We start from the raw sequence: 27,000 nt of genomic DNA on the forward strand, positions 1-27,000 counted from the left end.
ACACCAGGGGCAGATGGAGGTGTGCCCCATCTCACATTTAGGTACCCGGTTGGCCCCTCCCTACTTTAGAGCAAAATGATAAAGCCACTCTTTTTCTCTGGACTGAAGTAACAGGAGGGTGAGTCCACTGATGTGCTGACCCACCCTGGGCGCTTATGTCATTAATGAGGATTTCATCTTCATTCTCCAAAACCTACCTGGAATTTGTCTTTCAATACCATAATGACAATTTCAAAAGACTTTTCTTTTTTGAAAGGTGTGTCATAGGTGATCTCTTCCCATCCCCATTTTTCATTTTTCAGAGTATTGCACACGATGCAGTCAGACCACTTGAAGCGTGGATTGAAGTGGAAGGCCACGTCGGCACGTGGCTTCACGCTGCTGCCGCACTGCAGGTCCACCTGGAACCTGAGAGAGCATGGAACGAGAGGTGGCAGGGGCATGCAGGAGGCAGGCTGCAGGGGAAGGTCTGGCAAGTACAGCCAGCTGGCCTTGGGGACCCGGGACTGATCCTCTGTCCATTCACCCACGTGGCCTAAATACTGTCTTCCATAACTTTCATGTCCTTCCTCAGGGCAGAATCCTAAACTGGGGCCAAGGCCCTGTGTGTGCAGAGTAAGAGCCCACCTCTTCTGCTTCCCTGGCAGGCAGGTGTGCTCAGGTGTTGGAGACTCTGCTGAGGTGGAGATGTTCAGGGAAGACCCCTGGGATGGCTCAAGGTCAGCTAGCATTTGCCTTTGTCCACCCACAGCCCGCTCCCCGCAAACATCACAGGCACCTGCCCAGCTCCCCAAAACATGGTGTGAGGCCTGGATTTCCGGTTGCCATGAAAGAGAACCTCACCCTCAGAACAGCAGAACTGTGAGCTGGGAGAGGCCTGCTTCTCTAGATTCTATGGAGTTGCCTGGAAACATCTGGGCTGTCTTCTTCAGACTTCACTTTCACTTTTTATAGAAACTGCTGTTATCTGGGCATCAGCTGCACAGAGCTGGCCCAGTAGAACCCATACAGCCTCGCCCACAGTTTGTACAGAAAGCAAGCATTGGACAAAACTGCCCAGGGCGTATCTTAAGTGATGCTGTGGGAACGTTAAATTCTAACTAGACCTTGTCCCTGGGGTCTGACCACAGTTTCCCTCATTAACTAGACAGCTAATCCTCTATATTCAAATGAGACTTACTACAGTAAAATAAAACACCCAGGTGACTTTCGGTTATTCACTCCCATCTTCTCAGCACCTGGGCCAGGGCTGCTGATGAAAGCAAAACCAGACCTCAAATTATCCAAACAGTCTCCCCACTAAAAGACCGTTCAGTCATGTGGTTTTTCCATTTCACAGGATGGTTTTACCTGTCTGAATCACAAGGAACATGCCCACGTATTACAATCAAGGTTCCAGGCTCCAACTGCCCAGGAATGGTCCCAACATAGGGGATTACCTAGGAAGAAAAAATGTTTAACAAGTGGATGTTTACACAAACAAAACAGAAAGGCTACATTATGAAAGGCTCCATGTGAATCTGCTCAGAATCTAGCATTTTCCAAGTCACTACTGTGACAGTATCTGTAAACCTGAGTTCTTTGAAAAAAGACACAGCTGAAAGTTCACAGAACTTTTTATTTAGCGTGGGTTTTGTGAAATAAGATGTCTACTTAATAGGATAATTCTGAAAACAAAAACAACTTGCTGGGAGTCCTGTTCCCCCTTCCCCTCCCTTTTCCCTAAGGTTCTGCTGATGATCCTAGCATGGGACTGGAACCACTTGAGGCCCCAAGGCCATGCTGATGGAGACAATGACACTCCCTGTGAACTTAGCCCCTCCTCCATACCTGGGATCAGTGTCTATCTTCCCTGCCAGGCTTCCAGACCTCAGCCCACTGCACTGCTAAGAATCAGAACCATGTAATCTTAAGGATGATGACACCGGGTGCTTGTGGTCTCTCAAGACACGGCATCCACCTCGCCTGGTTCAGTCTCAGGCTTGGCTTCCAACATAGTATCCAGGTCCCAGCCTGCCCCCTCATCATCTGGAACCCAGCCTTTCTGCTTGGGGCCGGACACACTATCAGATCTTGTCACTCCCCTTTCCCAGAGGTGACTCTAGTGTCCTCCCCACCCACTGGTTGCATCTCCTGCATCACAACCACCACCCCTTCCACTCGGGAGCGTCTAAGCAAACCAACCAGGCCATACGCCATCATGCCTTATGCTGAGCCGACCCGAGTTATGACATAAATGCTAAAATCTATCCAAGGTGGCTCTGATTGTCAAAAAATAAGACCTAGAACAAGAGAGCACGTATAAAAGTAGTTGTAGATAAGTTGCTACCAAGCTGAAAAATCTCAGTGAAAGCGCCATCTTCTTCATGGAGCCTTTTCTGGACTCCATGGGCCAGCAGACCTCACTCCTCTCTGAAGGGCTGCATAGCACATTAGACTCTGCCTAGATTGTAAGCTGCCTGGGGCCAGCCAGCCAAGCGATCACTGAGAACGGCAGGAAATGATGAAAGCCAGCTGTCACCTGGTGTCATGACACCTGCTGAGAGCTGAGTGGGTAGGATGAACAGAGCCCATCACACTAGAAAATACCACAACACACATCAGAGTAGCTGGGTTTTGTGAGTAGAGAATGTAGAGGAATTACACTTCTACACTGATCTTTGGGCCACAGCTGATTCCAGGAATAGCTGGCAGCACACTCCACAGTGGAAATCTCTTAATAAACTGAAGTTTTCGTAACTTCAAATATGTTCAAACTATTTAGGGATATAAATATTAGTGAGAAAACAGCCTACAGGACTATACATAGTATGACTGTAACTAAGTACTAAGTTCATGATAAACATTAAAGAAAGAAAACGCCGTAATGAAATAAGCCAAAAAAATTAACAGTTTTCTCAAGGGATGGGATTTTTGTTTTCCAGATCTCTGTGTTTATCTTTTTATAACCACAAGTTTTCAGTATATATTTAACTTGAGGGATGGGATGAAGAGAGCTTTCTCAGACCAATAATCTGTCCCCATCACTGTAAGTTCTTCACCATCATTCATAAGTTGTTCCAATCTGAGAAACGACATTTTCACCATTTGCTGTTTCAGTTGTCTGGATTAATGCTTTCTACTGAGGGAAGTACCCTCCACGATGTTAGTCATACTCAAGTGATTTGGATCACATGAGCAACACGAACTGCCCTGCAGCCCACTCACTGAACTCATGACTATTTGCTCCTGTGAAAAGGGAGAAGAGTATTGTTTTGTAGGGAAACGTCAAGCTTTGATGTTTCACAAATAACTTATGTCAAAAAAAATTTAAAATACAGCCCTGGAGACAGTACTGTAAGCATAAGCCATACTTAGGTTCAGTATTATCTGCCAGAACATGCTAGCTGGCTCATAACTGCTTTGCCTGTTTAGGATTACTTCTACACACAAAGGTCTCACTGAGGTGGAACGCAGATAAAAGCAAGTGTAAGAGTCTTCTTGTCCCTGAGGAGCTTATAATACAGCTGGGAAGAAGACAGATACCTGTGGGAAGATAATCAGAGTAGAGATGGGGTACTCGGGCTGTCTCTCCCATACCTGGACAATTCCTCTCCACCACAGAAACATTCGACCTCATCTAGAGTGCAGGGAAAGGCCAGGACATATGACGGAACTCTGTCACTCGGGACCCCCAGCTCAGATGTGACGTTAGAGCCGGGAAAGGAAGCCAGAATCATCCAGTATTCGTTCTGCCGGGGAGCAGCGGCCCTACCCAGGCTCAGAGGCAGAGGTGGCAGTGACGGTGCTGCCAGGGCAGAAGTACCCTCTTGGTGGGAAGAGTCTTACAGCCTGACTTTGGATGCTGTCTGTGATTATGTAGTTGCCAAGTGTGGTTCTTCAGTCCTGCTAAAGATTCTGAGGACTACTCAGTATCATTTAATAAATTCCTTCTCTGCTTAGAGACTAGCTTCTGTGCTTGCAACTGCCAACTGTGACTACTAGTTCAGCCTCTTAAAACGCAGGGCAGTAAGCGCCAAATTGGTGCTTCAGAAAAATGTGTAATGAATTCCAGGTTGCCCAAAGGAAGTTTCTAAGGCGGCGTGGTTTGAGCCAGGCAATCAAGAGAGGAAAGCCAGTTCAGGTAGAAAGGTCCATTTACAAAAGCAGAGGTGGGAAAAGAAAAAACATATCTGGAAACTTAAGCAATAAGGGAGCATTCAAGACAGAGTCAGGGTCAGACTTTAGAATGAGATCATGAAAGTGGGATCTAGGGAAACAGTCCAGTGGAATAAAATACACTGGAGCACAGGGGATTCTCGGGGTACAGTGGTTACTTGCAGTGAGCCTGAGATAAGGCTACAATCCAGGCGATAGCAGGAGACATAGGAGTGGGGGGAGGAAGAGACAGACACAAGAAATATTTCAAAGGAAACGATCTGTATAGGGCCACCATCTAAAATGGTAAAACTGGGGAGGAAACAGAATTTCAGAAGGAAGATATGTTTACTTTTGGACACTTCTTGAGTGATGGGCTAGGAGAACATCTAAGAGGGGATCCAGGGCCACACATTAAGTGAATGGCCGGAACTCATGCTCAGAGTCAGAGCAGGGATGATCATTAAAGGTATTGAGGTTGATAAGCTGAGAGAAAGGGAAAGGCAGGGGCAAAGGTTTGTAAAATGTCTTGTAATACGAGGGAATATGCAGAAGAGAGTTAACAAAGCAGAAATGGGATGTCTGGGTGGCTCGGTGGTTGGGCGTCTGCCTTTGGCTCGGTCCCGGGATCGAGTCCCACATTGGGCTCCCTGCAGGAAGCCTGCTTCTCTCTCTGCCTATGTCTCTGCCTCTCTCTGTTTCTCATGAATAAATAAAATCTTAAACACACACACACACACACACACACACACACACACACGCACATACAAAACAGACCTGACTGCAAGCCCTGAAAGGCTCCCTTGTACAAGGCTGGCTTGTGGCCAGGATCCAGGAACTTGGATTTGGGGGGACCATCCACCACCCAAATGGATGAAGGTGGTCTCCTATACCTAAACTGCTTGTGCAAATGATATGGTTCATACTAAAAACCTGCTTTCCTTACAGAAGTCTGGAATTTCAGTTTGTGCTAGGCAGAAGTGGTCTACATAACCAGTCCCCAAAAAATCCCTGGGCAGTGAGTCTCTGATGAGCTTACTTGGTAGGCAGCATTTCACCTGCATTGTCACAGCTTGCTGCTGCGGGATTTCAGTTCATCTGGGGTGAGTCCACCGGGAGAGCACCTGTGGGACCTTGCACCTGATTTCCCCTGGACTTCACCCCAGGTCCCCCTCTCCCTTTGATATTGCTCTATGTCATTTCACTGTAATAAATCGCAGACATGACTATGACTCTGCTGGTGAATCATCACACCTGGGTGTGTAATTGGGGACTTCGATGCAGGAGATGGGAAGAGAAAGGTGAAAAGGATCGGTCAGAGCTGGACATATCGAGGTCAATTTCAATATGGGAAGACTGTCAAAATCCTTAATATGAAAATATAAGGAAGATTTTTTAAAAAGATAATGAAGTATCAAGCCATTTGACCTGCTGATTCCCCTTTTACAGATTTACCCTATAAAATACTGGCACACATACATAAAGATGCACATACCTGGCTGTACACTACAGCGCTGGATCAGGTCACAAAAGAGAACAGTCCTTTAATGGGAACTGGCTAAATAAGTGACAGTATATCCACAAAATGGACCATCATGCAGCCATGAAACTATGTGAGCAAGTCCCAGTGTGCCAGTATCTTCAAAATGTGGTGAACAGGAAAAGTGGCACATAGGGCAGTGTATATGCAGGTACACCTCGGAGATACTGCAGGGTCAGTTTCCAAGGCACTTTCACAAAGTGGAGACTGCAGTAAAGCCATTCAGATAAATGTTTTGGTTTCCCAGTACATAATAAAGTTATGTTTACATTATACTGCAGTCTATTAAGTGTGCAATGGCATTATAGCTATAAAAAAGTATGTTCCTTAATTTAAAAATATGGCTATAAAATGCAAACCATCATCTAAGCTTTCAGCAGTTGTAATCACTGATCACTGTAAAAGATTTGCACATAAAATCTTTAGATTTTAAAAATAATAATAAAAAAGGAAAACCTATAACCTAAATGAAATGAAATTGAACACAGATTATCTCCAAAGTATTTAGGGCATGGCAGCATGGAAGGAGGCAAAATATAAACAGCAGAAAGACACAGACAGAAATGGAAATCTTCTAGAGGGAAGCTGGTTCGGGGAGGAAGATGTGACTTTAGTTTTGAACTCCTAAGTCTGGAAGGGTTGACAGGGCAACTGACAGCAGAGCCTTAGGTAAAAGCCAGAAGTGTTCCCACATTGTGTACATACTCAAAAGGTCTAACGGTGATAAGTAAATGAAGACACAAAATAAAGAGAAAGTCAAAGACACAACTAGTAAAGACAAAAAGGAAATTAAGAAAGAGTAAAAAAAAAAAAAAAAAAAATCAGAGGGCAGAGCTGTGGTGCGGGAATCAAGATGGCAGAACAGATGCACCCCAGGGACAGTGGTCAGCCAAGGAGGAACGACGATGTCACAAGGCTGGACAGGACCTCAGAGGTTAAAAAAGGTTTTACTCTCTTGCGTTTTAAGATTAAGTGGTAAGGCAGAAAGGAGGGTACTCAGAATACTACAGAGCAAAGGATAAATGTGGAAGCAAGGTTCCCACAGACCGGAAGGATGAGCTTTTTGGCACCAGTGGAATGAATGTTGACAAGCGGTTTATTCACTTGTAACAACCAATGTGATTTGCTGCTAAGTAACTTCTTAACCAGCTAACTCAGTCACATGTTGAGAACTTTGGAAACCACAACAGTCAGTGAAATAAATTAGGTATGAAAAAGCACATAGGACAGTTATATAGTGTACTTTGTTTTCCAAGAAGACTTCATATGGATAGAATTTGTCACCATTGTGGATGAAAACTTTAGAAATGTTAAGGGGAAAAAAAGGTGGTAGTTCTGTATCTTCATGATGCTTAATAAATCATGCAATAGAAAGTCAATAAACATAAGAGTGTCCACATTACTTAAGCTTTTCTCCCATTTGCAGCTAGCTGCCCTTCCGGTGTTCAAAAGACCATGGTCTGGGTGAGGAAGAGGTTGCAAATAACTTAGATCTTTTAAGTCAATTAGGATATTGTACAAGCTAGACTTAAAAAGCACTATTTTCATGCATTACGGTTATTTTGTTAGTGATCAGTTCAAAAAACTGAAGAAAAGCTTAGCAGGATGGGTACTTCCCTGCTGTGAATACTTATTTAATAAGTGAAATTTAAAGATGGAGCACAATATCATTTTTAAAAAAATATTTATTCCTTTTAGAGAGAGACAGAGATGGAGACAGTCAGTTATTTTGGGGGCGGGGGAGCGGAGCACAAGGGGGAGAGAGGGAGAGAGGGAGGGAGGGAGGGAGAGAGAGAGAGAGAGAGAATCCAAAGCAGATTTCTTACTGAGTGTGGGGCTCGATCCCATGACCCTGGGAACACGACATGAGCTGAAATCAAAAGTAGGATGTTTAACCAACTGAGCCACCCAGGCACCCCAGCAAAATGTCATTTTTGCTATTCAGTTCAATCTTTCTCCCTCTACACTTTCCTGCTTGTGAAAACAGACAGTAAAACAGAAAAACAAAAACAAACACAAACAAACCAACCAAAAAGGCTACTTGCCAAAAATATTTACTTTGGAAAAATGTGTCATCATATGTGATCCTCAGAACAGCAGCAAGCCCATGTGGGAGCCCTGGCTGTGCTTCCTGCCCTGAAGTGGCACTAGGTCTCCTGGACGTTCAGCAAGAAGTGACTGTCAGTATATTCTTGTTTTGACCCTGTAGCTGAGTGTGCTAATCCCAGAAATTATAGGCATCATCAGCATGCTTGTATCAGGATGCACAGGGATCTTAATCTATAAAAATTACTTTCTAAATCACATTCAGACAAGGCACCTTTGTGCAGGAAAGGCAGAACTGAGGAGTGTAAGCTGACCATCCCTTCTGCCCCCTGGCTAGAGCCAGGACTGGACTTCAGGCACCCTTGTGGGCAGCATTTTTTTTTTTTTTTTTTTTTAATCTTTGCAGAAAGTCCATCTACGACCTTGAGATGTTGTTGTTATTTGTAAGCAGACTCCACACCCAGGGTGGAGCCCAATATGGGGCTTGAACTCACGACCCTGAGATCAAGACCTGAGCTGAGATCAAGAGTCAGATGCTCAACCCACTGAGCCCCGCCAGGCGCCCCTAACCTTGAGATGTTTTTAACTCTAAGATACAGAAAATCATTTTGAATGTCTCACGGACTTCAAATTCAGTCTTCCTCTTTAAACCTACTACTATTGAAGGCTATTTCTTCTAAAATGGAATTTGCTCCATGCGGTGGTTGTCCCTCACTGCACAATGACATAAAAACCTAGATAAGAGTTACAACTAGAAAGTAAGTAACAAAAACAGGGGACACACGAAAACTAATGAGACTGGCTTAGCGCCCTGCTTCAAGGACTCCCACACTCCCTTCTCTGCCCACAAGTCTCCTGAGGGGGTTACAAAAAAAAAAGCAACAACTCTTAGACATAAATTCAGGATTCAGTTTCACATATGTGGAAACCATGTATTTCTAAAGATTCTTATCACCACATGAAACTAAAACAAGTTCATTATTTCCCACGATGTACACTGAAAGATCTGGGAATTGCAGTCACTGGGGCTCTTGGATCATAAGACCCTTAATTCTTCTCTTTCTCCATCCTGCCCCTAGATTTTGATCTTTCCCCCACTCAAATATGAAGCAGTATTCAAAAGGCAGAGGGAAAAGCTGAGACATTTACTTCTCAGGAATAGAGTCTAATTTAAAAAGAAAATAAAACATTTTTTATAGCAATGAATCCATTTTCCTTTGAAAATGTCTTATTATCTTCTCAGAACCACCAAAGTTGGCTTCCCTCCACCATACCCCATGCTTTCCATTGAGAACACATTCTCACCACTTTGTATTGTCACTATGATCTTGTCCTCCACTAGACTGAGTTCCAAGGTCTTTGTTTTTCTGTCAGCAACCACCATAGTGCTTATCACACAGTGCGTACTTTCCATATATTTACTGAATTTGATCAGTCAACCCTCCCCAACAATGGATAATTACTATCCAACTGGATTTGCTCTAAATCCTGCCACAGATAAAAAGTGATTTTATAAAAATCAGTTACCGGGTTATAGATGATATTCTGCAGGTTTTTTAAGGACAACATCACTCTTTTTCACCTTATTGTTGATTGAGGTCTCTCTTCTATGTATGATCTAAGATTTTAAGCAAGTTTCATTTAAAGACTTCCCAGATTGAAACTGAGGCTCTTGCCCTGTGTAAAAGAGAGAAAGAAAAATTAATATGCATTTTTCATCATAATTGTTTCTAATTTAAATTACAAATTATTTGACTGATATTTACCAAATAACAGGATGCTATGACAATCAAAGATCTGACCCCAATTCTTACCTTGCATACTTGTACACTAAATAATTTTGGACTATCAGTCCAGACTTAAAATATACATGAGAAGAGAAGAGGGTTCAAAAAGGCTGCATAGGAAGATCCAGAGCTCACCTCCTCCCATGGATACAGCAAATCTACAACTACATATAAAATAACTTCTTTGAAAGGGGTATCTAGAAACTGGATGAACAGAACGTCCACAACAAGGCACAGCACTGAGAAAGAAGGGGCAGAAATACAGTCTCACACCCAGGCATGGGATTCCACAGTCCAGGCAGAGCTCAAAGGTATGGAAGTTTTCCCAGAGGAGTGAGAGATTCAAGCTCACATCAGGCCTTATATTCTGCACAGATGAGACAGCCCCCAAAACAAATGACTTTCAAAACCAACAGGGAATCAATCACCCGCAAAAATGACAGAACTGTAGGGAAGGGAAAACCGATTCTTAAAGTTAGCCCGTGTGCAGACTTGCTCAACCCTGAAACCAGCACAAAAATACCATACAAAAAGCAGAGACCAGAGGTGAAGGAGACCCCTTATAACCCTGGAGCATCTGCTGGAGAGGCAGGGGACAGCTGGGTTTCTGGCTGGGAACAAAGACACTGGTGGCAGCCATTTTTGCCATCTCATTCTGCCATACTGATTGCCCTCTAGACTGCTAATGTCAGGGGGTGCACAATGCTGAGAGCCCCACACAACCTTGTGCCTCTTCATGGCCTTGCAGCCAATAGGGCGATAACACTGCCCACCAGAGCAGCCTGAAACACATGCAGCCAGGCCTAACAGCCAGCTGAGCAGGAGGAGGTCAGCCCTTCCCACCAGCATACCTACAGCTACAATCCTGCCACAACAGGATGGTGCATGCAGCCCACACCAGGGAGAACCCTGGAGCAACTGGCTCTGGAGGCCATGGGGGACTGTATTTCTGTGCCCCTCAGGACATCTACATAAAGTCACTCCTTCAAGACCAGGAGACATAACTGAACTACTTAATATATAGAAACAAACAGAGAGTTAAGCAAAATAAGGAGAGAGAAAAGTATGTTCCAAAAGAGAACAATTAAAAAAAAAGAAAAAAAAATTTAAAAAGGGAGAAAAAAAAAAACAAAACTTCAGAAAAATAACTTAAGAAAACACAGATAAGCAAACTATGCAATAAAGAGTTCAAAGTAAAGGGAAACCCTCTTGCACTGTTGGTGGGAATGTGAATTGGTATAGCCACTCTGGAAAACTGTGTAGAGGTTCCTCAAAGAGTTAAAAATAGAGGGGATCCCTGGTGGCTCAGTGGTTTGGCGCCTGCCTTTGGCCCAGGGCGCAATCCTGCAGTCCCGGGATTGAGTCCCGCGTCGGGTTCCCGGCATGGAGCCTGCTTCTCCCTCTGCCTGTATCTCTGCCTCTCTCTATGTCTATCATGAATAAATAAATCTTAAAAAAAAAAAAAAATAGAGCTACCCTAGGACCCAGCAATTGCACTACTGGGGATTTATCCGAAGATACAGATGTAGTGGAAAACCAAGACACCTGCACCCCAATGTTTATAGCAGCAATGTCCACAATAGCCAAACTGTGGAAGGAGCCTCGGTGTCCATCGAAAGATGAATGGATAAAGAAGATGTGGTTTATGTATACAATGGAATATTACTCAGCCATTAGAAACGACAAATACCCACCATTTGCTTCAACGTGGATGGAACTGGAGGGTATTATGCTGAGTGAAGTCAGTCAGTCGGAGAAGGACAAACATTATATGGTCTCATTCATTTGGGGAATATAAAAAATAGTGAAAGGGATTAATGGGGAAAGGAGAGAAAATGAGTGGGAAATATCAGAGAGGGTGACAGAACATGAGAGACTCCTAACTCTGGGAAATGAACAGGGGGTAGTGGAAGAGGAGGTGGGCGGGGGGATGGGGTGACTGGGTGATGGGTACTGAGGGGGGCACTTGACAGGATGAGCACTGGGTGTTATACTCTATGTTGGCAAATCGAACTCCAATAAAAAAAATACAAAAAAAAAAAAAAGTTCAAAGTAATAGTCAAAAAGACACTTACCAAACTAGAAAGAAGAAAGGAATGAACACAGTGAGAACTTCGTCACTCCATTGCTCTCTGGTCCCTGGGCCTCAAGAATCTCCCCTTCTAGTCAGGCCTGCCTCAGTTCACTTCAGGACCTCTCCTGCAGAAAACTGGCAGTGTGCAAACCTTGCTAACACCATTGCCCCACCACACCCCCAGAACCCCCATGTTGCAGATCCACACCCTCCAATGGGCTCCTGGATGGAGCCCATTCAAATCTGAGCCACAAACCTGGCAGTGTGCAAGCAGCTCTAACAGGCCAGCATGACTCCAAATGATTACTGCCCCAAGAAGAAAGGAATATAGCTACCACACCAGTCTTTTTTTTTTTTTTTTAAGATTTTATTAATTTACTCATGAGAGACACAGAGAGACAGAGAAATAGGCAGAGGGAGAAGTTCTCCTGCAGGGAGCCTGGTTTAGGGACTCAATCTCAGGACCCCAGGATCATGCCCTGAGCCAAAGGCAGATGCTCAACCACAGAGCCACCCAGGTGCCCCACCACACACCAGTCTGACTGCTGACCCAGCAGAGGGTTGGAGGCAGATCTGCTCTGCCTCTGCAGGTCCCACCTACCAACTAATACTTCTCAGGAGATAACACAGAGTACCCTGAAGTTTGGAGCTACTACATCCCTGAGAAATGCCTGCTCTGACTCAACTCAAGCCCACAGCAGCCCAAGACTGGTCTGCTAACACCACAAGGACCAAACATTGCACACAACAAGCAAAGAGAGCCCCTGCAGACAAATGGACTAAAGTCAAAAGTGGTTCATCCACAACAACAGGATGTATGCAACACATTAAGATACACCCCTGAAGAACCAGGTTCCAGTGAACAAGGAACACTGCATTACAGGTCACTATAGGAACTCCTCTTCATAAAGCCAGGACTTTCAAGAAGAGACATAGGTGACTTTCCTAACAGACAGACACAGAGAGTTAGACAAACTGAGGAGACAAAGGAATATGTCTCAAACGAAATAGGACAAAACCACAGCAAGAGACCTAAGAAAAATGGAGATAAGTAATATGCCTGATAGATAATTTAAAATAATGATAATAAAGTACTAAAAGTGGAGACAGTGAGACCTTGAACAAAGATGAAAAAAAAAATGAACCAATCAAAGATAAAGAACACAATAAATGAAATTAAAAATACACTAATGGGAAAAATAGCAGGGTACCAAAGCAGAAGAATGAATTAATGACCTGGAGGACAGAGTAATAGAAAGTAATCAAGCTGAGCAGCTGAGAGAAAAATATTATGTAAAATGAGAAGAGACTTAGGGAATTCATGGATGCCATCAAGTGCAACATTCACATTACAGAAACCCCAGAAGGAGAAGAAAGAAAATAGGGAGCAGAAAATTTGTTTGAAGAAATAACAGCTGAAATCTTCCTAAATCTGGGCAAGGAAACAGACATCCAGATCCAGGAAACACAGAGATCCCTCAACAAAATCAACCCAAAGTGCTCCACACTAAGACACATAGTAGTGAAAATGGCACAAAAGCAGTGATATTGAGAATGAGAGCATTTTATTTTTTTTAAATTTATTTATTTAACAGAAAGAGAGCAAGCACAAGCAGGGTGAGCAGCAGAGGGAGAAGCAGGCTCCCTGCTGACCCAGGACCCCAGGATTAGGACCCAAGCCAAAGGCAGATACTTAACTGACTGAGCCACCCAGATGCCCCAATGAGAACATTTTAAAAGCAGCATGAGAAAGGAAACTCCATGAGGCTATCAGTTAATTCTTCAGCAGAAACCATGCAGGCCAGAAAAGAGTAGTATGATATATTTAAAATGCTGAAAGGAAAAAAATCTGTAGCCAATAATACTGTATCAAGTAAGGCTATAATTCAGAATAGAAGGAGAGATAAGGAGTTTCCTAGATAAACAAAAGCTAACCAAAAAAAAAAAAAAAAAAAAAACACCAGAAAAGTACAAAATTAGTAAAAGGAAGGAAATAAATATCAAAACAGAAATAAATGGAGACAAAAAAATAGTAAAGATCAATGAAACAAGTTCTTTGAAGAAATAAACAAAATACTGTTTATCAATAGATAAACTTTTAACCACACTCGTCAAGAAAAAGGGCCTAATAAATAGAATCAGAAATGAAAGAGGAGAAATTACAACTCATACCAAAGAAATATAAAGGCTCCTAAGAGACTACTATGAACAATTATATGCTAACAAATTGGACAACCTACAAGAAACGGATAAATTCTAAGAAACATACAACCTTTCAAAATTGAATTAGGAATAAATTAAAAACCCAGAGAAACCAATTACTAGTAATGAAATTAAATCAGTAATTAAAAAAAAACTCCTAATAAACAAAAGTCCAAGACTAGAAAGCTTTACAGGTAAATTCCACCAAACATTTTAAGAACTATTAATTCTTCTCAAGCTATTCCAAACAAACTGAAGAGGAAGGAACCCTTCTACTCCAAACTTATTCTACAAGGCCAACATTACCATGATACCAGAACTGTACAAAGACACTACATATATAAAACAACTATATATATATATATATATATATGAAAGGCCAATATCCCTGATGAACACAGATGTAAAAATCCTCAACAAAATATTAACAAACCAAATTCAGCAACACATTAAAAGGATCATACACATGATCAAGTGGGATTTATTCCGGGGATGCAAGGTTGTTTCAATATCTGCAAATTATTTAATGTAAAGCACTGTATTAACAAAACAAAGGATGAAAATCATAGGAACATCCTGGTAGATGCAAAAAAAAAATATTTGCTTAAATTCAATATCCACTTTTGATAACTAAACTCTCAACAAAAGGAGTACAGAGGGAAATACCTCAACATAATATGAGGCCACATATATGCCACAACTGACATCATACTCAGTAACGAAAAGCTGAAAGCTTTTCCTCTCAGATCAGGAGCAAGTCTGCCCACTTATGCCACTTGTATTCAACACAGTATTGGAAGGCCTGACCAGAGAAATTAGGCAAGAAAAAGAAATAAAAAGCATGCAAATTGGACAAGAAGTAAAACTGTTGCTATTTGCAGAAGACAAAACTATATATAAAAAAATCCCTAAACCCTCCACTATTCTAAACTATTAGAATAAATGAATTCAGTAAAGTTGCATGATACAAAATCTGTATATAGAGATCTGTTGCATTTCTATACACTAATAATGAACTCTCAGAAACAGAAATTAATAATCCCATTTACCATTACATCAAGAAGAGTAAAGTACTTAGGAATAAATTTAATCAATGAGGTAAAAGATCTGTACTCTCAAAACTGTAAGACAAAGACACTGGGGCACCTTGGTGGCTCAGTGGTTGAGCATCTGCCTTTGGCTCAGGTCATGATCCCAGGGTCCTGGGATCCCCACATCAGACTCCCCACAAAGAGCCTGCTTTTCTCTCTGCCTATGTCTCTGCCGCTCTCCCTGGGTCTTTCATGAATAAAAAAAAAAAAAAAAAAAAAAAACTTTAAGACATTGATCAAAGAAACTGAAGATGACCCAAATAAATGAAAAGATCTACCATGTTTAGAGACCGGAAGAATCAGTATTGTCAAAATGTCCATACTACCCAAAGCAATTTACAGATTCAATGCAATCCCTATCAAAGTACCGATGGCATTTTCTACGTAAGTAGAAAACAAATAACCCTAAAATCTGTATGGAACCACAAACAAAAAAGAACAAAAAACAGCCAAAGTAATTTTGACAAAGAATAACAAAGCTGGAGGTATCATGCTCCCAGATTTCAAAGTACACTACAAGGTACAGTAATAAAAAAGAACAGATAACTAGATCAATAAACACACCAGAGAGCCCAAAAATAAACCCACACTTATGTGGTCAGTTTATGATAAGAGAGGCAAGAATGGGGAAAGCACAGTTTCTTTAATAAGTAATGTTGAAAAAACTGGACAGCTACATGCAGAAGAAAAACTGGGCCATTTTCTTATACCATTACAAAAATAAACTGAAAATGGATTAAAAACTTAAATAACTTTGATGGAATCTTGTCTCACATTTAGATCTTTCATCCATTTTCTCTTTGTGTATGGTGAAAGAGAGTGGTCTAGTTTCATTCTTCTGCATGTGGATGTCCAATTTTCCCAGCACCATTTATTGAAGAGACTTTCTTCCAATGGATAGTCTTTCCTCCTTTATCGAATATTAGTTGACCATAAAGTTGAGGGTCCACTTCTGGATTCTCTATTCTGTTCCATTGAGATATGTGTATGTTTTGATGACCACAGCTTTGTAGTACAACCTGAAATCTGGCATTGTGATGCCCCCAGCTATGGTTTTCTTTTTTAAAATTCCCCTGTGGGGTCTTTTCTGATTCCACACAAATCTTAAAATAATTTGTTCTAACTCCCTGAACTAACTCTGGGAAACGAACTTGGGGAGGTGAAAGGGGAGGAGGGCAGGGGGGTGGGGGTGAATGGATGAAGGGCACTGAGGGGGGCACTTGATGGGATGAGCACTGGGTGTTATTCTGTACGTTGGCAAATTGAACACCAATAAAAAATAAGTTTATTATTAAAAAAAACTTAAATAAAAGACTTGAAACATAAAACCGTTAAAAGAAAACATAGGCAGTAAGCTATCTGACATTAGTCTTGGCAGTATTTTTTTTGGATCCGTCTCCTGAGGCAAAAGCAAAAATTAACAAATGGGCCTACAAGAAAATAAAAACCTTCTACACAGTGAAGGAAGCCATCCACAAAACAAAAAGGAAGCCTACTGAACGGGAGAAGATACTTGCCCAATAAGGGGTTTAACATCCAAAATACATTAAAAAAACTCACCCAACTCAATATAAAAAAATAATCTGGGTAAAAAATTATCAGAACACCTGAACAGACTTTTTTCAAAGTAAGACATACAGATAAGTAACCAGCACATGAAAAGATGCTCGACATCACTAATCACCAGGAAAATGCAAATCAAACCTATAAGGAGAGATCTCCTCACACCCATCAGAATGGCTAAAATCAAGATGACAGGAAATTACAAATGTTGACAAGGATGTGGTCAAAAGGGAGCAGCTGTGCACTGTTGGTGGGAATGCAAAATGGTGTAGTCACTGTGGGAAGCAGTATGAAGGGTTCTAAAAAAATTAAAAATAGAACTGCCATATGACCCAGCAATTGTACTTCTAAGTATTTATCCAAAGGATATAAACATAGTGATCCAAATGGGCACTGCGTCCCGATGTTTATAGCAGCCATGTCCACAATAGCCAAAACATGGAAAGACCAGATGTCTATCGACAGATGAATAAAGAAGATGTGGCATATATATACAATGGAGTATTACCCAATTCCACTTCTTGGTATTTACCCCCCAAAAATGAAAAGCACCAATTGGAAAAGACATACACAATCCTATGTTCATTGCAGCATTATTTACAATAGCTAAGATATGAAAGCAACCTAATATCCATCATAGCTGAATTGATAAAAAAAAAAAGATGTGGTTTATATATGAAATATATATGCAATATGACTCAGACATAAGAAATAATGAAATCTTGCCATTTGTGACAAACATGGATGGATCTAGAGGGTATTATGCTGAGTGAAAAAGTAACAAAACAGACCAACAGATACAGAGAACAAACTGAGGATTACCAGAGGGAACAGGGGTGGGAGAGATGGAGGAAACAGGTGAAAGAAATGAACAGGTATGCTATTCCAGTTATAAATAAGAAAAGGAATATAATACAATAATCAGTAATATTGTAACAATTTGGTAAGGGGAAGTCACCAGCTACACCCAAGATCTGACGTTCACTACACACTTCCTTGTACCCACTAACCTTTGTCCTGCATTTTTCCTGAAGCTCTTCTTTACAGCTTAGCCTTAACTCAGGTCAAAGACTTTTAGGCATAGTGTCCCTTGATGGAGACAGAAACGACTCCTCAAGCAAGAATGACTGCAGAGAAAGCGCTCTGGTGGCCCTAAACCCCTGACTCAGGCTGTACAGATGGACCAGGGAGAGACCGCTGGTATAAACAACAATTACCTTTACCTCATCATAATACTAATGTAATACCAGGAGCACAAGCTTCATTTATGTAATAACCCATTCACTGGGCTTGAGGAGGCTCAGCCTTGAAAGTTATTCCCCCAATCTCGTTATCTGATGAAAATAAAGTTTCCTTGGTGCCACACTTCACCTGGTGTAGTTTTTGTCTGTGACTCGCCAAGGAGCAAAGTCATGTTGGTTCAGTTACAGTAACAGTTGTTTACTAGAGATAGTCAATGATACGGTAACAACTTTGCAGGGGAGGCTAGTTAGACTTGTGATCATTTCAGAAGCAATGTTATATAAACTATATATAAATGCTGACTCACTGTTACACCTGAAACTAATACATTATATGTCAATTATTCTTCAATCAAAAAGAAGAAACAAGTTTATCCCATCATGCAGGCAACTTAACAGGAGGAAAAAAGGTAATTGTGATAAGCAAAATTAGCACTACCGTTTATTTTGACCACCCAAATCCTAAAGTGCTCAAAAAGAACTAAAACAAACTAACAAATTCAAAACAATATATTCACAGAAAAACTATTACGTTGTAATTTATTACTAAAAATAAAATAGCAACTTATCCTGTACAACTACCAATACTCATTTAACTCTTCTCATCTGTAAAATGAAAACAAGAATAGCATTCACCTCACAGGTTTGCTCTGATTAAAGGAATCAATAAAACAGTGTAATAGTGTTTATAAATTTTTGCTCTTATTTTAATAGAAGGCATTGCTCTTTCTCCTCCAAGTTAAACAAGTCAAAAAAAAAAAAAAAATCCAGGGGCGTCTGAGTGGCTTGGTCTGTTAAGCCTCTGACGTGGCTGGGGTCCTCCCGATCCGGGCTCCGGGCTCAGCAGAGTCTGCTTTTCCCTGTCCTTCTGTCCTTCTGTCCCTCGCCTCCACCCCCTCATGCTCGTGCTCCTGCTCGCTCTTTCTCTCTCTTTTAAATAAATAAACAAACAAAATCTTTAAAAAGAAAAAAATCCAATACCTTGAATATCCATGATACAGCTTTTCCTTGTGGCTTAAAAAAAAAAAAAAAAAACTATGGGGGGGGGGGATGTGCCGTGCATCAGCCACAGTTTTAAAGATCAAAGTGCTCATCTGATACAAGTCCCCATTAAACAGCTCCAGGGAAGACTTCAAGACGTCAAGCGCAACTAAAAGAGAAATGAAAGTAAAACTTCCCACATTCTACTTGCACAGATTCTGTCCTTACACCGTACAGTGAATGCGCAGTTAACCACACCTAGGAGTTTCTATTAGGAAAAACGCAACACTGCATCCCTCTTGGTTCTCCACCGAAACGCAGCCGCGATGTCTTTAACTGAGACGCCGGTCAAAGCCTCGAGACTCTTCCCGGAGCTCCGTAAAGTTCAGGAAGGACGAATCCGCGCAAGAGGAAGGCTACGAAGAGGCCGCGGCCAGCGCGGGGGGGACGGCGACCACGCGCGCCCGGGGCCGCCGGGAAACCAGCCCCTGGCAGGAGCCCCGCAGCCTCCCGCCCGCCTTCACTCGCTCCGCCCAAGGCCTCCGTCGGGTTCCGCGCGCAGAGCACCGGGGCGGCCCACGCTTCGGAGCCTGTGACGCCGCCGTCGGGGACTCGGCCCCTCGGCGGCGGCGGGCGGGGGTCCCGGCTCCCGAGGCGGCTCCTCCCGGGACCCCAAGCCGCCCAGCGAGCCGCCGAGAGGACGGGCGGGACGCGCCCCCCGCAGTCCCACCTACCCCCCGACTAGGACTCGGCCACGTCCGCGGCCCCCGCCCCCGCCCCCGCCCCCCGCAGCCCCACCGCAGGACCGCCCCGCCGCGCGCTCACCCCGGCGCTCCGGGCGGCTACGGAAAGCGAGAGGAGTCAGGCCGCCTCCGGGCCCCGGTCCGCGCGCCCCGCAGCCCCGCCCCGCAGCCCCGCCCCGCCTGTGTGCCCGCCGCGCTCGGGGCCCTGCCGGGGGGAGGGGCAGGCGGCGGGGCGGGGCGGGGCGGGGCGGGGCGCGCGCCCTGCGAACTCCTGAGCGCGTCCTCCTGCCTCCGCCCGGGCGCCGTGGGGGTGCACGGAAGCGGCTTGGAAAGAAGGGATCCGCCTGCGCCCCGCGAGTCCCCGTGCGTGCAGCTGCCGCGGACTCTGCCTCGGATCACGGTCCGAAGGGCGCTGCGCAGGAGGACCCGACCCGCAGACGCCCCGTCGCCCTAGGATGGGGGCCCCCGGGGTGTCGCCGAGTGCCGGGGGCGGGTTCGCCGCCCTTCCGGGGCCGGGGGCCCGAGGCCGAAAGCGCCCACTGGCCGCGCGAAACTGGACTCGCAGCCGCAGTGAGGGACTCACCAGGTCCCGGCGAGGGCAGGGGGCGAGTGACCCCCCTCGGGGAAGGCCGGCGGCTCGCGGCTCGCGGCTCGGGGAGGGGCGGGGCCAAGGCGGGGGGAGGGGCGGGGCCGCAGCGGGGTAGGAGGGGGACCCGAGAGGGGTAGGGCGGGGCCACAGCGGGGTAGGGGCGGGGCCGCAGGGGGTAGGGCGGGGCCGCGGGGGGTAGGGCGGGGCCGCAGGGGTAGGGGCGGGGCCGCAGCGGGGTAGGAGGGGACCCGAGAGGGGTAGGGCGGGGCCACAGCGGGGTAGGGGCGGGGCCGCAGGGGGTAGGGCGGGGCCGCGGGGGGTAGGGCGGGGCCGCAGCGGGGTAGGAGGGGGACCCGAGCGAGGTAAGAGGGGGACCCGAGAGGGGCAGGAGGGGGACCCGAGCGGGGGAGGGGCGGGGCCGCAGCGGGTAGGCGGGGCCCGAGCGGGCGGGCGGTGGAGAGGCGGCTCCCTCTTCTCCCTTGGCAGGCGGGGAGCCGGCTGGTCGCCCAGTGCGGAGGGGCTGCGAGAGCCGCCTGGGCCAGCGGGCTGCTTGCCTCGGTTTCCCATTAGGGACCAGGAAGCTCCCGGGGCTGCAGCGTAGTACAGGGGACGACGATGTGATTGGATGAGGCGACCTGGGGGCGGCCGACGGGGAACTCGGCCCAGGACCGAGCCTCGCGGGAGACTGCGGAGGGGCAGCCGTGGGGACCTTGTGGCAGGGGCACCTGGACGTCAGAGTATTCCGAGAAAGAACAGCCACTTGGTGTCAGGTACTCATGAGAAGGTAAAAGTGACCCGTGGACTTAGCAAGACGATTGTCACCGTGACCGGCTCCGAAGTGGCTGAGAAACGTGAGGTAGACGAGCGGCAGGATCACGACTGTCGACGGTTTAGGAGCTTTGCTGTGAAGAACAGAGCGGTTGTAGCCAAGAAAGCAGGAGCGTAAAAAGGATTTTGATTTCGTTTTGTTGCTGTTTTTGTTTGTTCTTGAAATGAGGAGGTGCGGGGGCCCCTGGGCGGCTCAGTCAGGCCGCGCGCGACCCGCCCTTGATCCCGGTTCAGGTCACGGTCCCGGGGTCTGGGCGGGGCCCGGCTCCCCGCGTGCAGCCCCGAGCCCGCTGGCTCCCCGCGCCTCCCCCTACCCTCCCCCCCGCCTGTCCCCGCACCGAAGAGCTCGCGCGCTCTCTCTCTTGCTCCCTCTCAATGTTGTTTTTAAAAGATCGATGCCACGTGGTGCCTTGCAGACTGGAACAAGTAAGCCTCAGTGCGAACTACATTACACGGTGACTTGTTACATATTTAAAATTATGAAAACAAAAAATTCACAAAACAATACTCGTTATGCAAAGCATTCTAATTTTTCATTTAAAAAATGCTGCTGACAACCCACTAAAAATATTTCCAAGACCCATTAATGGGTTGTAAACTGAGGTTTGAAAACCATTTTCAGGGCTGTGCTAGAGCTGGCTCACACTAGCTTGCGAGAGCCAATTTTGCCCATCTTCCACGTTAGTACCTTGAAATTGGCCAGGAATGAAACCATACACACCACAGGCATAGACCACCGCTACAACCTAGCGCCTCGCCCGCCACCACCCCCTCGACCCCAAAGCTGAATGTTCAACGTTTTTAGCACCACACTACTGACCCTACTCATATGATCCGGTAGAACAGAGAATGCTAATAATGTAAGAGAAAGGGGATGGTTACAAGAGTGGCTCTTGAGATGATTTTGCCCAAAAGTCACAGAAGTAGACATTCAGAATATCAGTTCAAAACAATAACACAGATGTTACGAATTATTTGCAGACAGTTCCCTTAGATTTCCTAAGCTGAAGGGATCATTTCTAGTTGGATCGATTTCTTTTTTTCATCTCTTTATTGTTCTTTCCTTACCCAAGAAAACATATTTACGTAGTACAGTGTGGCTGCAAATTTAGAAATAGCATGATATAAAGTGTCTTATAAGCAATAATGTATATTGCCCCAGTTGTTAAAAAAAAGTAGTAAAAAATGATTTTAGATGTATGAATTGAAACTGTGCGCTCTTGGGCACCCCCGGTGGCGCAGCGGTTTAGCGCTGCCTGCAGCCCAGAGTGTGATCCTGGAGACCCAGGATCGAGTCCCACCTCGGGCTCTCTGCATGGAGCCTGCTTCTCCCTCTGCCCGGGTCTATGCATCTCTCTCTCTCTCTCTCTCTCTCTCTCTCTCTCTCTCTCTCTCTCTCTGTGTGTGTCTCATGAATAAATAAATAAAATCTTTTAAAAAAAAAAGAAACTCTGCGCTCTTGCTTCTTGGTAGGATTAACACCTTAAAAAGAAATACCTAGTAAATTGAACACCAATAAAAAATAAATTAAAAAAAAAGAAAAATGAATGGAAATAAATTAGAGAGTGAGACAAACCAAAAAAAAAGAAAAAGAAATACCTGCCATAGTTTGTTAATAATGTGAATCCTGTTTAAAGGTAGGAAGTAATTCTGGTGGTGATTTTGCTTGTTATGGTGTTGAGGTGTTTTTGTTGCTATAATTAAAAATTTATTACCTCCAAGCATTGATTGAATGGTGATGCCAGTGCTGGGAAAATATGCCCCAAATCAATAATTTTGGAATACAAGCGAAGTGTGCTAAAATACTGTAAAGAACTTTAAATAACTGCTCTGATACATCATGCTGTGAATTTAGAAGTCAAAACTCTAGAACCTTTAGCAATAATCATGATATATAAAAAAGCAATATTTAAAAATCTGCCAAATTGTTACAGATTTATGAGTTCTGAGAATATACACTCACTTTTCATTTAGTCTCATGAGAAAATTAGTCTTGTATTGTTCAGATTTTAAATTATGCAGCCTTTAGGGCTGCATTATTTCAATTTTTTTATTTCAATTATTATTTAAGTAATCTCTGCCCAACTCAGGGCTCTTCATGAAACCGTGGCACTTACATTTCTTAGACATAGGTCTACTTCCCAGGAAGAATTCATGATTGGTGTCATCAACCTCTTCTGACTATCCTCCCCTCTGTAAATGGACTCATTTCTTCTTTAAATCCCCTTGCTTTCAACTAATCTCTCTCTTACCCCAATACTGGCACCACCCATGGGCACTCAGCCTTTCTTTCAACCTTCAGATACCCTGTGTTCGGATTCAGCAGGCTTACCTCTTATGTTCTACAGGATCATGTCTCTAATCTAGTCTTTTTAGGTGTGAGAAAAAAGCTTCTAGAACTATGGTTTTGTCATAAAATGAAAGAATCTTGAAGAAGTGAAAGATCTTCAGAGGATTGTAAATTACATTAATTCATCCCAGTGGCTCAAAGAATATGAGATGCTGTCCTATTTTTAAAATACTTTTCTTGAAAGCCTTGGCAGACTATGATATGTTAACTAGAGAATACTATATTGTTATTTTACATGAGAATATATCTGAAATTATATAAATTTTTAAAGTGAAAACACAATAGAATACCTAAAGTACCATGTATATTATACTAGGTAACATTTTAGGCGCTAGAGATACAATAGGTAAAAAAAACATAGCTTTGCTGGAGCTTATATCTAGTCAGAATTAGACAATAATTATACATATGTATTTTAAAATGCAAAAGAATGATGTCAGTAACTGTTAATGCTCATTGTGATCTTTTTTCCTGCAAAGTAGGTGAGATTCTTAATACTATTGAAAGGCCTCCCTCAGCTCTGCGCAGGCAGTATCCTATGTAGCCAATGAGGTTTATCCGAGGTGCAATTATCGCTCATTAGAAAGGCCTCTCAGCAACCCAATCTGAATATTTAACCAATCCTTCTCGTGTGTAGCTAATCCTCCTCCAGCTTGTATTTACACAGCTCATTATAAAATAAAGTAACAAGGAAAACCTCAAGGGAAGAATTTCTGAGTCAGGTTTGAGCAAGCAAGACATCCAGATAGTTTTTTCCAAGTAGAAAAATGTGATTGAGTCCATGTAATAAAAACCCCTTTTATTTTGGAAATGTCAAAACATACACGTGAGTGGAGAGATAGTACAATGAATTTCCATTTACTCATTTCCAGCTCCAGCAATTATCAACATGGCCTATCTTCTTTCATGTGCACTTCATCCACTCCTCACCACTGGCTCATTTTCAAGAAAATCTTAACACTTCATTTAATCTCTAAAACTTAAAAACTGGTAGTTACACTTAATAAGACCCAGGTTCACATTTTGGCCAGATTTTATAAGCGATGTGTACTTTCAATTGCAAGTCATCAGGAGGCACTTAATGTCAGTTTTTTCTTTTTATGCTATCAAGACTGGCCAGTGATTTCAGATGATATTAGTCTGATTCCTCCATCACAACATTCTCAACAGTTTTTGACCCAATGGTTTTAACAGCTACCTGTTGATGGTCATTGCCTAGGTCCAGTATTTCATCAAGAACCGAAAAATGGTAATATATCAATTCCATCATTCCTCCTATGTTTATGAATTGGAATTCTTATATAAGGAAATATGGTTCAGTGACCCCAAGGTGAAGTTTATACTGGAAAGTCAAGGTAAGTGCTGAATTCTTTCCCTTTATGTAGAGATTTTTTTGATAATGTCAATTCCCTAAGCTCCACAAAAGGTAACCACATTGGTTTTTTAAAGCTCATTATGGATTGATGAATATTAATATACTTGATATGTTTCTAATTTTTTTCTGATACTTAGACTATCCCATAATTTATCCCCTATCCATACAGGATATGCATAATTATCCCATTATCCCCTGAGATGGAACCCCCTTTGAGTTGGCTTCCGGGTTCTTTTGACACAACCTGGTAATCTTAGATAGTTTCCTTGCTTTGTGGTATGACAATATATCCCAAACTACCATTGTTATTTCCTGCCAAACCTGGACTTAGCAGTTTCTCCAAGAAACCTTTAAGTGGGAAATGGTATATAGAGACCACAATTTTGACTAGAGATGCTTAATGCCCATGGGTTGGTTTCTAGACTTCTTCAATAGGTGAAGCTAGGAAAAATGTTTGCTTAAAAATATACATAAACATATTTAATAAAATATATATTAGGGGCAGCCCGGGTGGCTCAGCAGTTTAGCACCGCCTTCCGCCGAGGGCATGATCCTGGAGACCTGGATCGAGTTCCACACTCGGGCTTCCTGCAGGGAGACTGCTTCTCCCTCTGCCTGTGTCTCTGCCTCTCTCTCTCTGTGTCTCTCATGAATAAATAAATAAAATCTTTAAAAATATATATATTAAGTGTAGAAATCTATTTTAAAATATATATTTAGATAATTATAATTATATAAACATTAAAAATATATATTTAATTAAAATATATAAAATATAAATATATATCTGAGTTTATGCTGATTTCATTCAATTTAGGATTATGATGTTTTCATTTAACTTTTTAATTTCATATTTCTACCTTATTTTTTAAAATAAAAATCTTGGTAAAAATATAGGCAGTCTGAGTGGCTCAGTGTCACCTTCAGCCTAGGGCCTGATCTTGGAGACCCGGGATCAAGTCCCATGTCAGGCTCCCTGCATGGAGCCTGCTTCTCCCTCTGCCTGTGTCTCTGCCTCTCTCTCTTTCTGTGTCTCTCATGAATAAATAAATAAAATCTTTTTTAAAAAATTACAATAAAACAACATTAACATAATTCCTTATTTGCTTTATTCTATTATATATAATAGTTTGGGGAGAAAAAGTTAAATATTTGTTGTAATGATATTATTGCGAAACAAAATGAAGGTTTATATGCAGTTACTTTCTGTCTTTAAGCTGTGTCTCACAGGAGATATACAATAATATTTCTGTGTTTTAAAGTAATTTGAGAGACACCTGGGTGGCTCAGTGCTTGAGCATCTGCCTTCGGCTCAGGTCGTGATCCCAGGATCCTGGGATCGAGTCCTGCATTGGGCTCCCTGCAGGGAGCCTGCTTCTCCCTCTGCCTGTGTCTCTGCCTCTCTCTGTGTCTCTCATGAATAAATAAATACTATCTTTAAAAAATAATTAAAAATTAAATAAAGTTTAAAAGAAATATACATTTGGTCTTTGTCCCCTTTTCTGACACAAAGCTCCTTGGAATTTCCTAAGTGACGAGAGCTGTAAAGGTACATTTTGTAATGTTTATGAGATGACTTTTGGACCGATCTAAGGATGGAGGCTGATTGCCAGTGGAGGCAACCCAACCATGTGATTACAGAGTTGTGACTTTCTATCTCACCCCAACCTCTGGGGAAAGGAGAGGACCTGGAGATTGAGTTCAATCATCAATGGCCAATGATTTAATCAACACTGCCTCTGCAATGAAGTCTCCATAAAAATCCTAAAGAATGGGGTTGAGGAGCTTCCAGTTTGATGAACTTCTGGAGATTTGGAAATAATGGCAAGCTCCAAAAAGACATGGAAGCACCATACCCTTTCTCCATACCTTGCCCTGCATCTCTTCCATCTCCTGTTCCTGAGTTCTATCTCTGTTTATAATAAACTGGTAGGCTAGTGAGTAAAATGTTTCTCTGAGTTGTGAGCTGCTGTAGCTACTGTGAGCAACTGAATCCAAGGAGGTGTCCTAGGAATCTTTAATCTATAGTGGCTCCTTCAGGAGCACAAGAGCAACTGGCATTTGAGGTGTGGCGGGGGTGGTCTTGTAGGACTGAGCCATTAAGGAATCTGATACTATCTCTGGGTAGATATGTCATAATTGGTGGGATGCCTGGGTGGCTCAGCAGTTGAGCATTTGCCTTCAGCCCAGGCCATGATACCGGAGTCCTGGGATCAAGTCCCACATCGGGCTCCCTGCATGAAGCCTGCCTATGTCTCTGCTTCTCTCTCTCTCTCCTCTCTCTGGATCTCTCATGAATAAATAAATAAAATCTTAAAAAAAAAAAGATATCTCATAATTGGGTTGAATTGTAGGACACTCAGCTGGTGTTGGAGAATTGCTTGTTGGTGTGGAAAAACACCCCCTTCCCCCAACACACACAAACATTGGAATTTGGATACAGAATCCTTTAG

General features: G+C 43.4%; 1 protein-coding gene across 14 annotated transcripts in view; it reads right to left on the reverse strand.

Moving 5' to 3' along the window:
• Positions 1-23,226, reverse strand: part of LGALS8 (galectin 8) — a 32,432-nt gene extending 9,206 nt beyond the window's left edge. The window contains exons 1-5 of one of the 14 annotated variants that reach the window (XM_025448498.3): positions 18,921-19,341; positions 18,663-18,831; positions 9,251-9,400; positions 1,351-1,439; positions 198-408 (exon numbers count right to left, since the gene is read on the reverse strand). In XM_025448498.3, the coding sequence (XP_025304283.1) occupies positions 198-408; positions 1,351-1,439; positions 9,251-9,292 (342 nt within the window). In that variant the 5' untranslated portion in view covers positions 9,293-9,400; positions 18,663-18,831; positions 18,921-19,341. Of the gene's footprint in view, positions 1-197; positions 409-627; positions 851-1,350; positions 1,440-9,250; positions 9,401-11,585; positions 11,710-18,662; positions 19,344-19,487; positions 19,604-19,988; positions 20,084-20,719; positions 20,839-22,939; positions 23,086-23,154 lie in introns of those variants that run through there. The other 13 variants (XM_025448503.3, XM_035714993.2, XM_025448506.3 and 10 more) reach the window with 13 other exon arrangements.
• Positions 23,227-27,000: the final 3,774 nt, after the last annotated feature.

This window comes from Canis lupus, chromosome 4, assembly GCF_003254725.2.
Source record: "Canis lupus dingo isolate Sandy chromosome 4, ASM325472v2, whole genome shotgun sequence".
Taxonomy (NCBI): domain Eukaryota; kingdom Metazoa; phylum Chordata; class Mammalia; order Carnivora; family Canidae; genus Canis; species Canis lupus.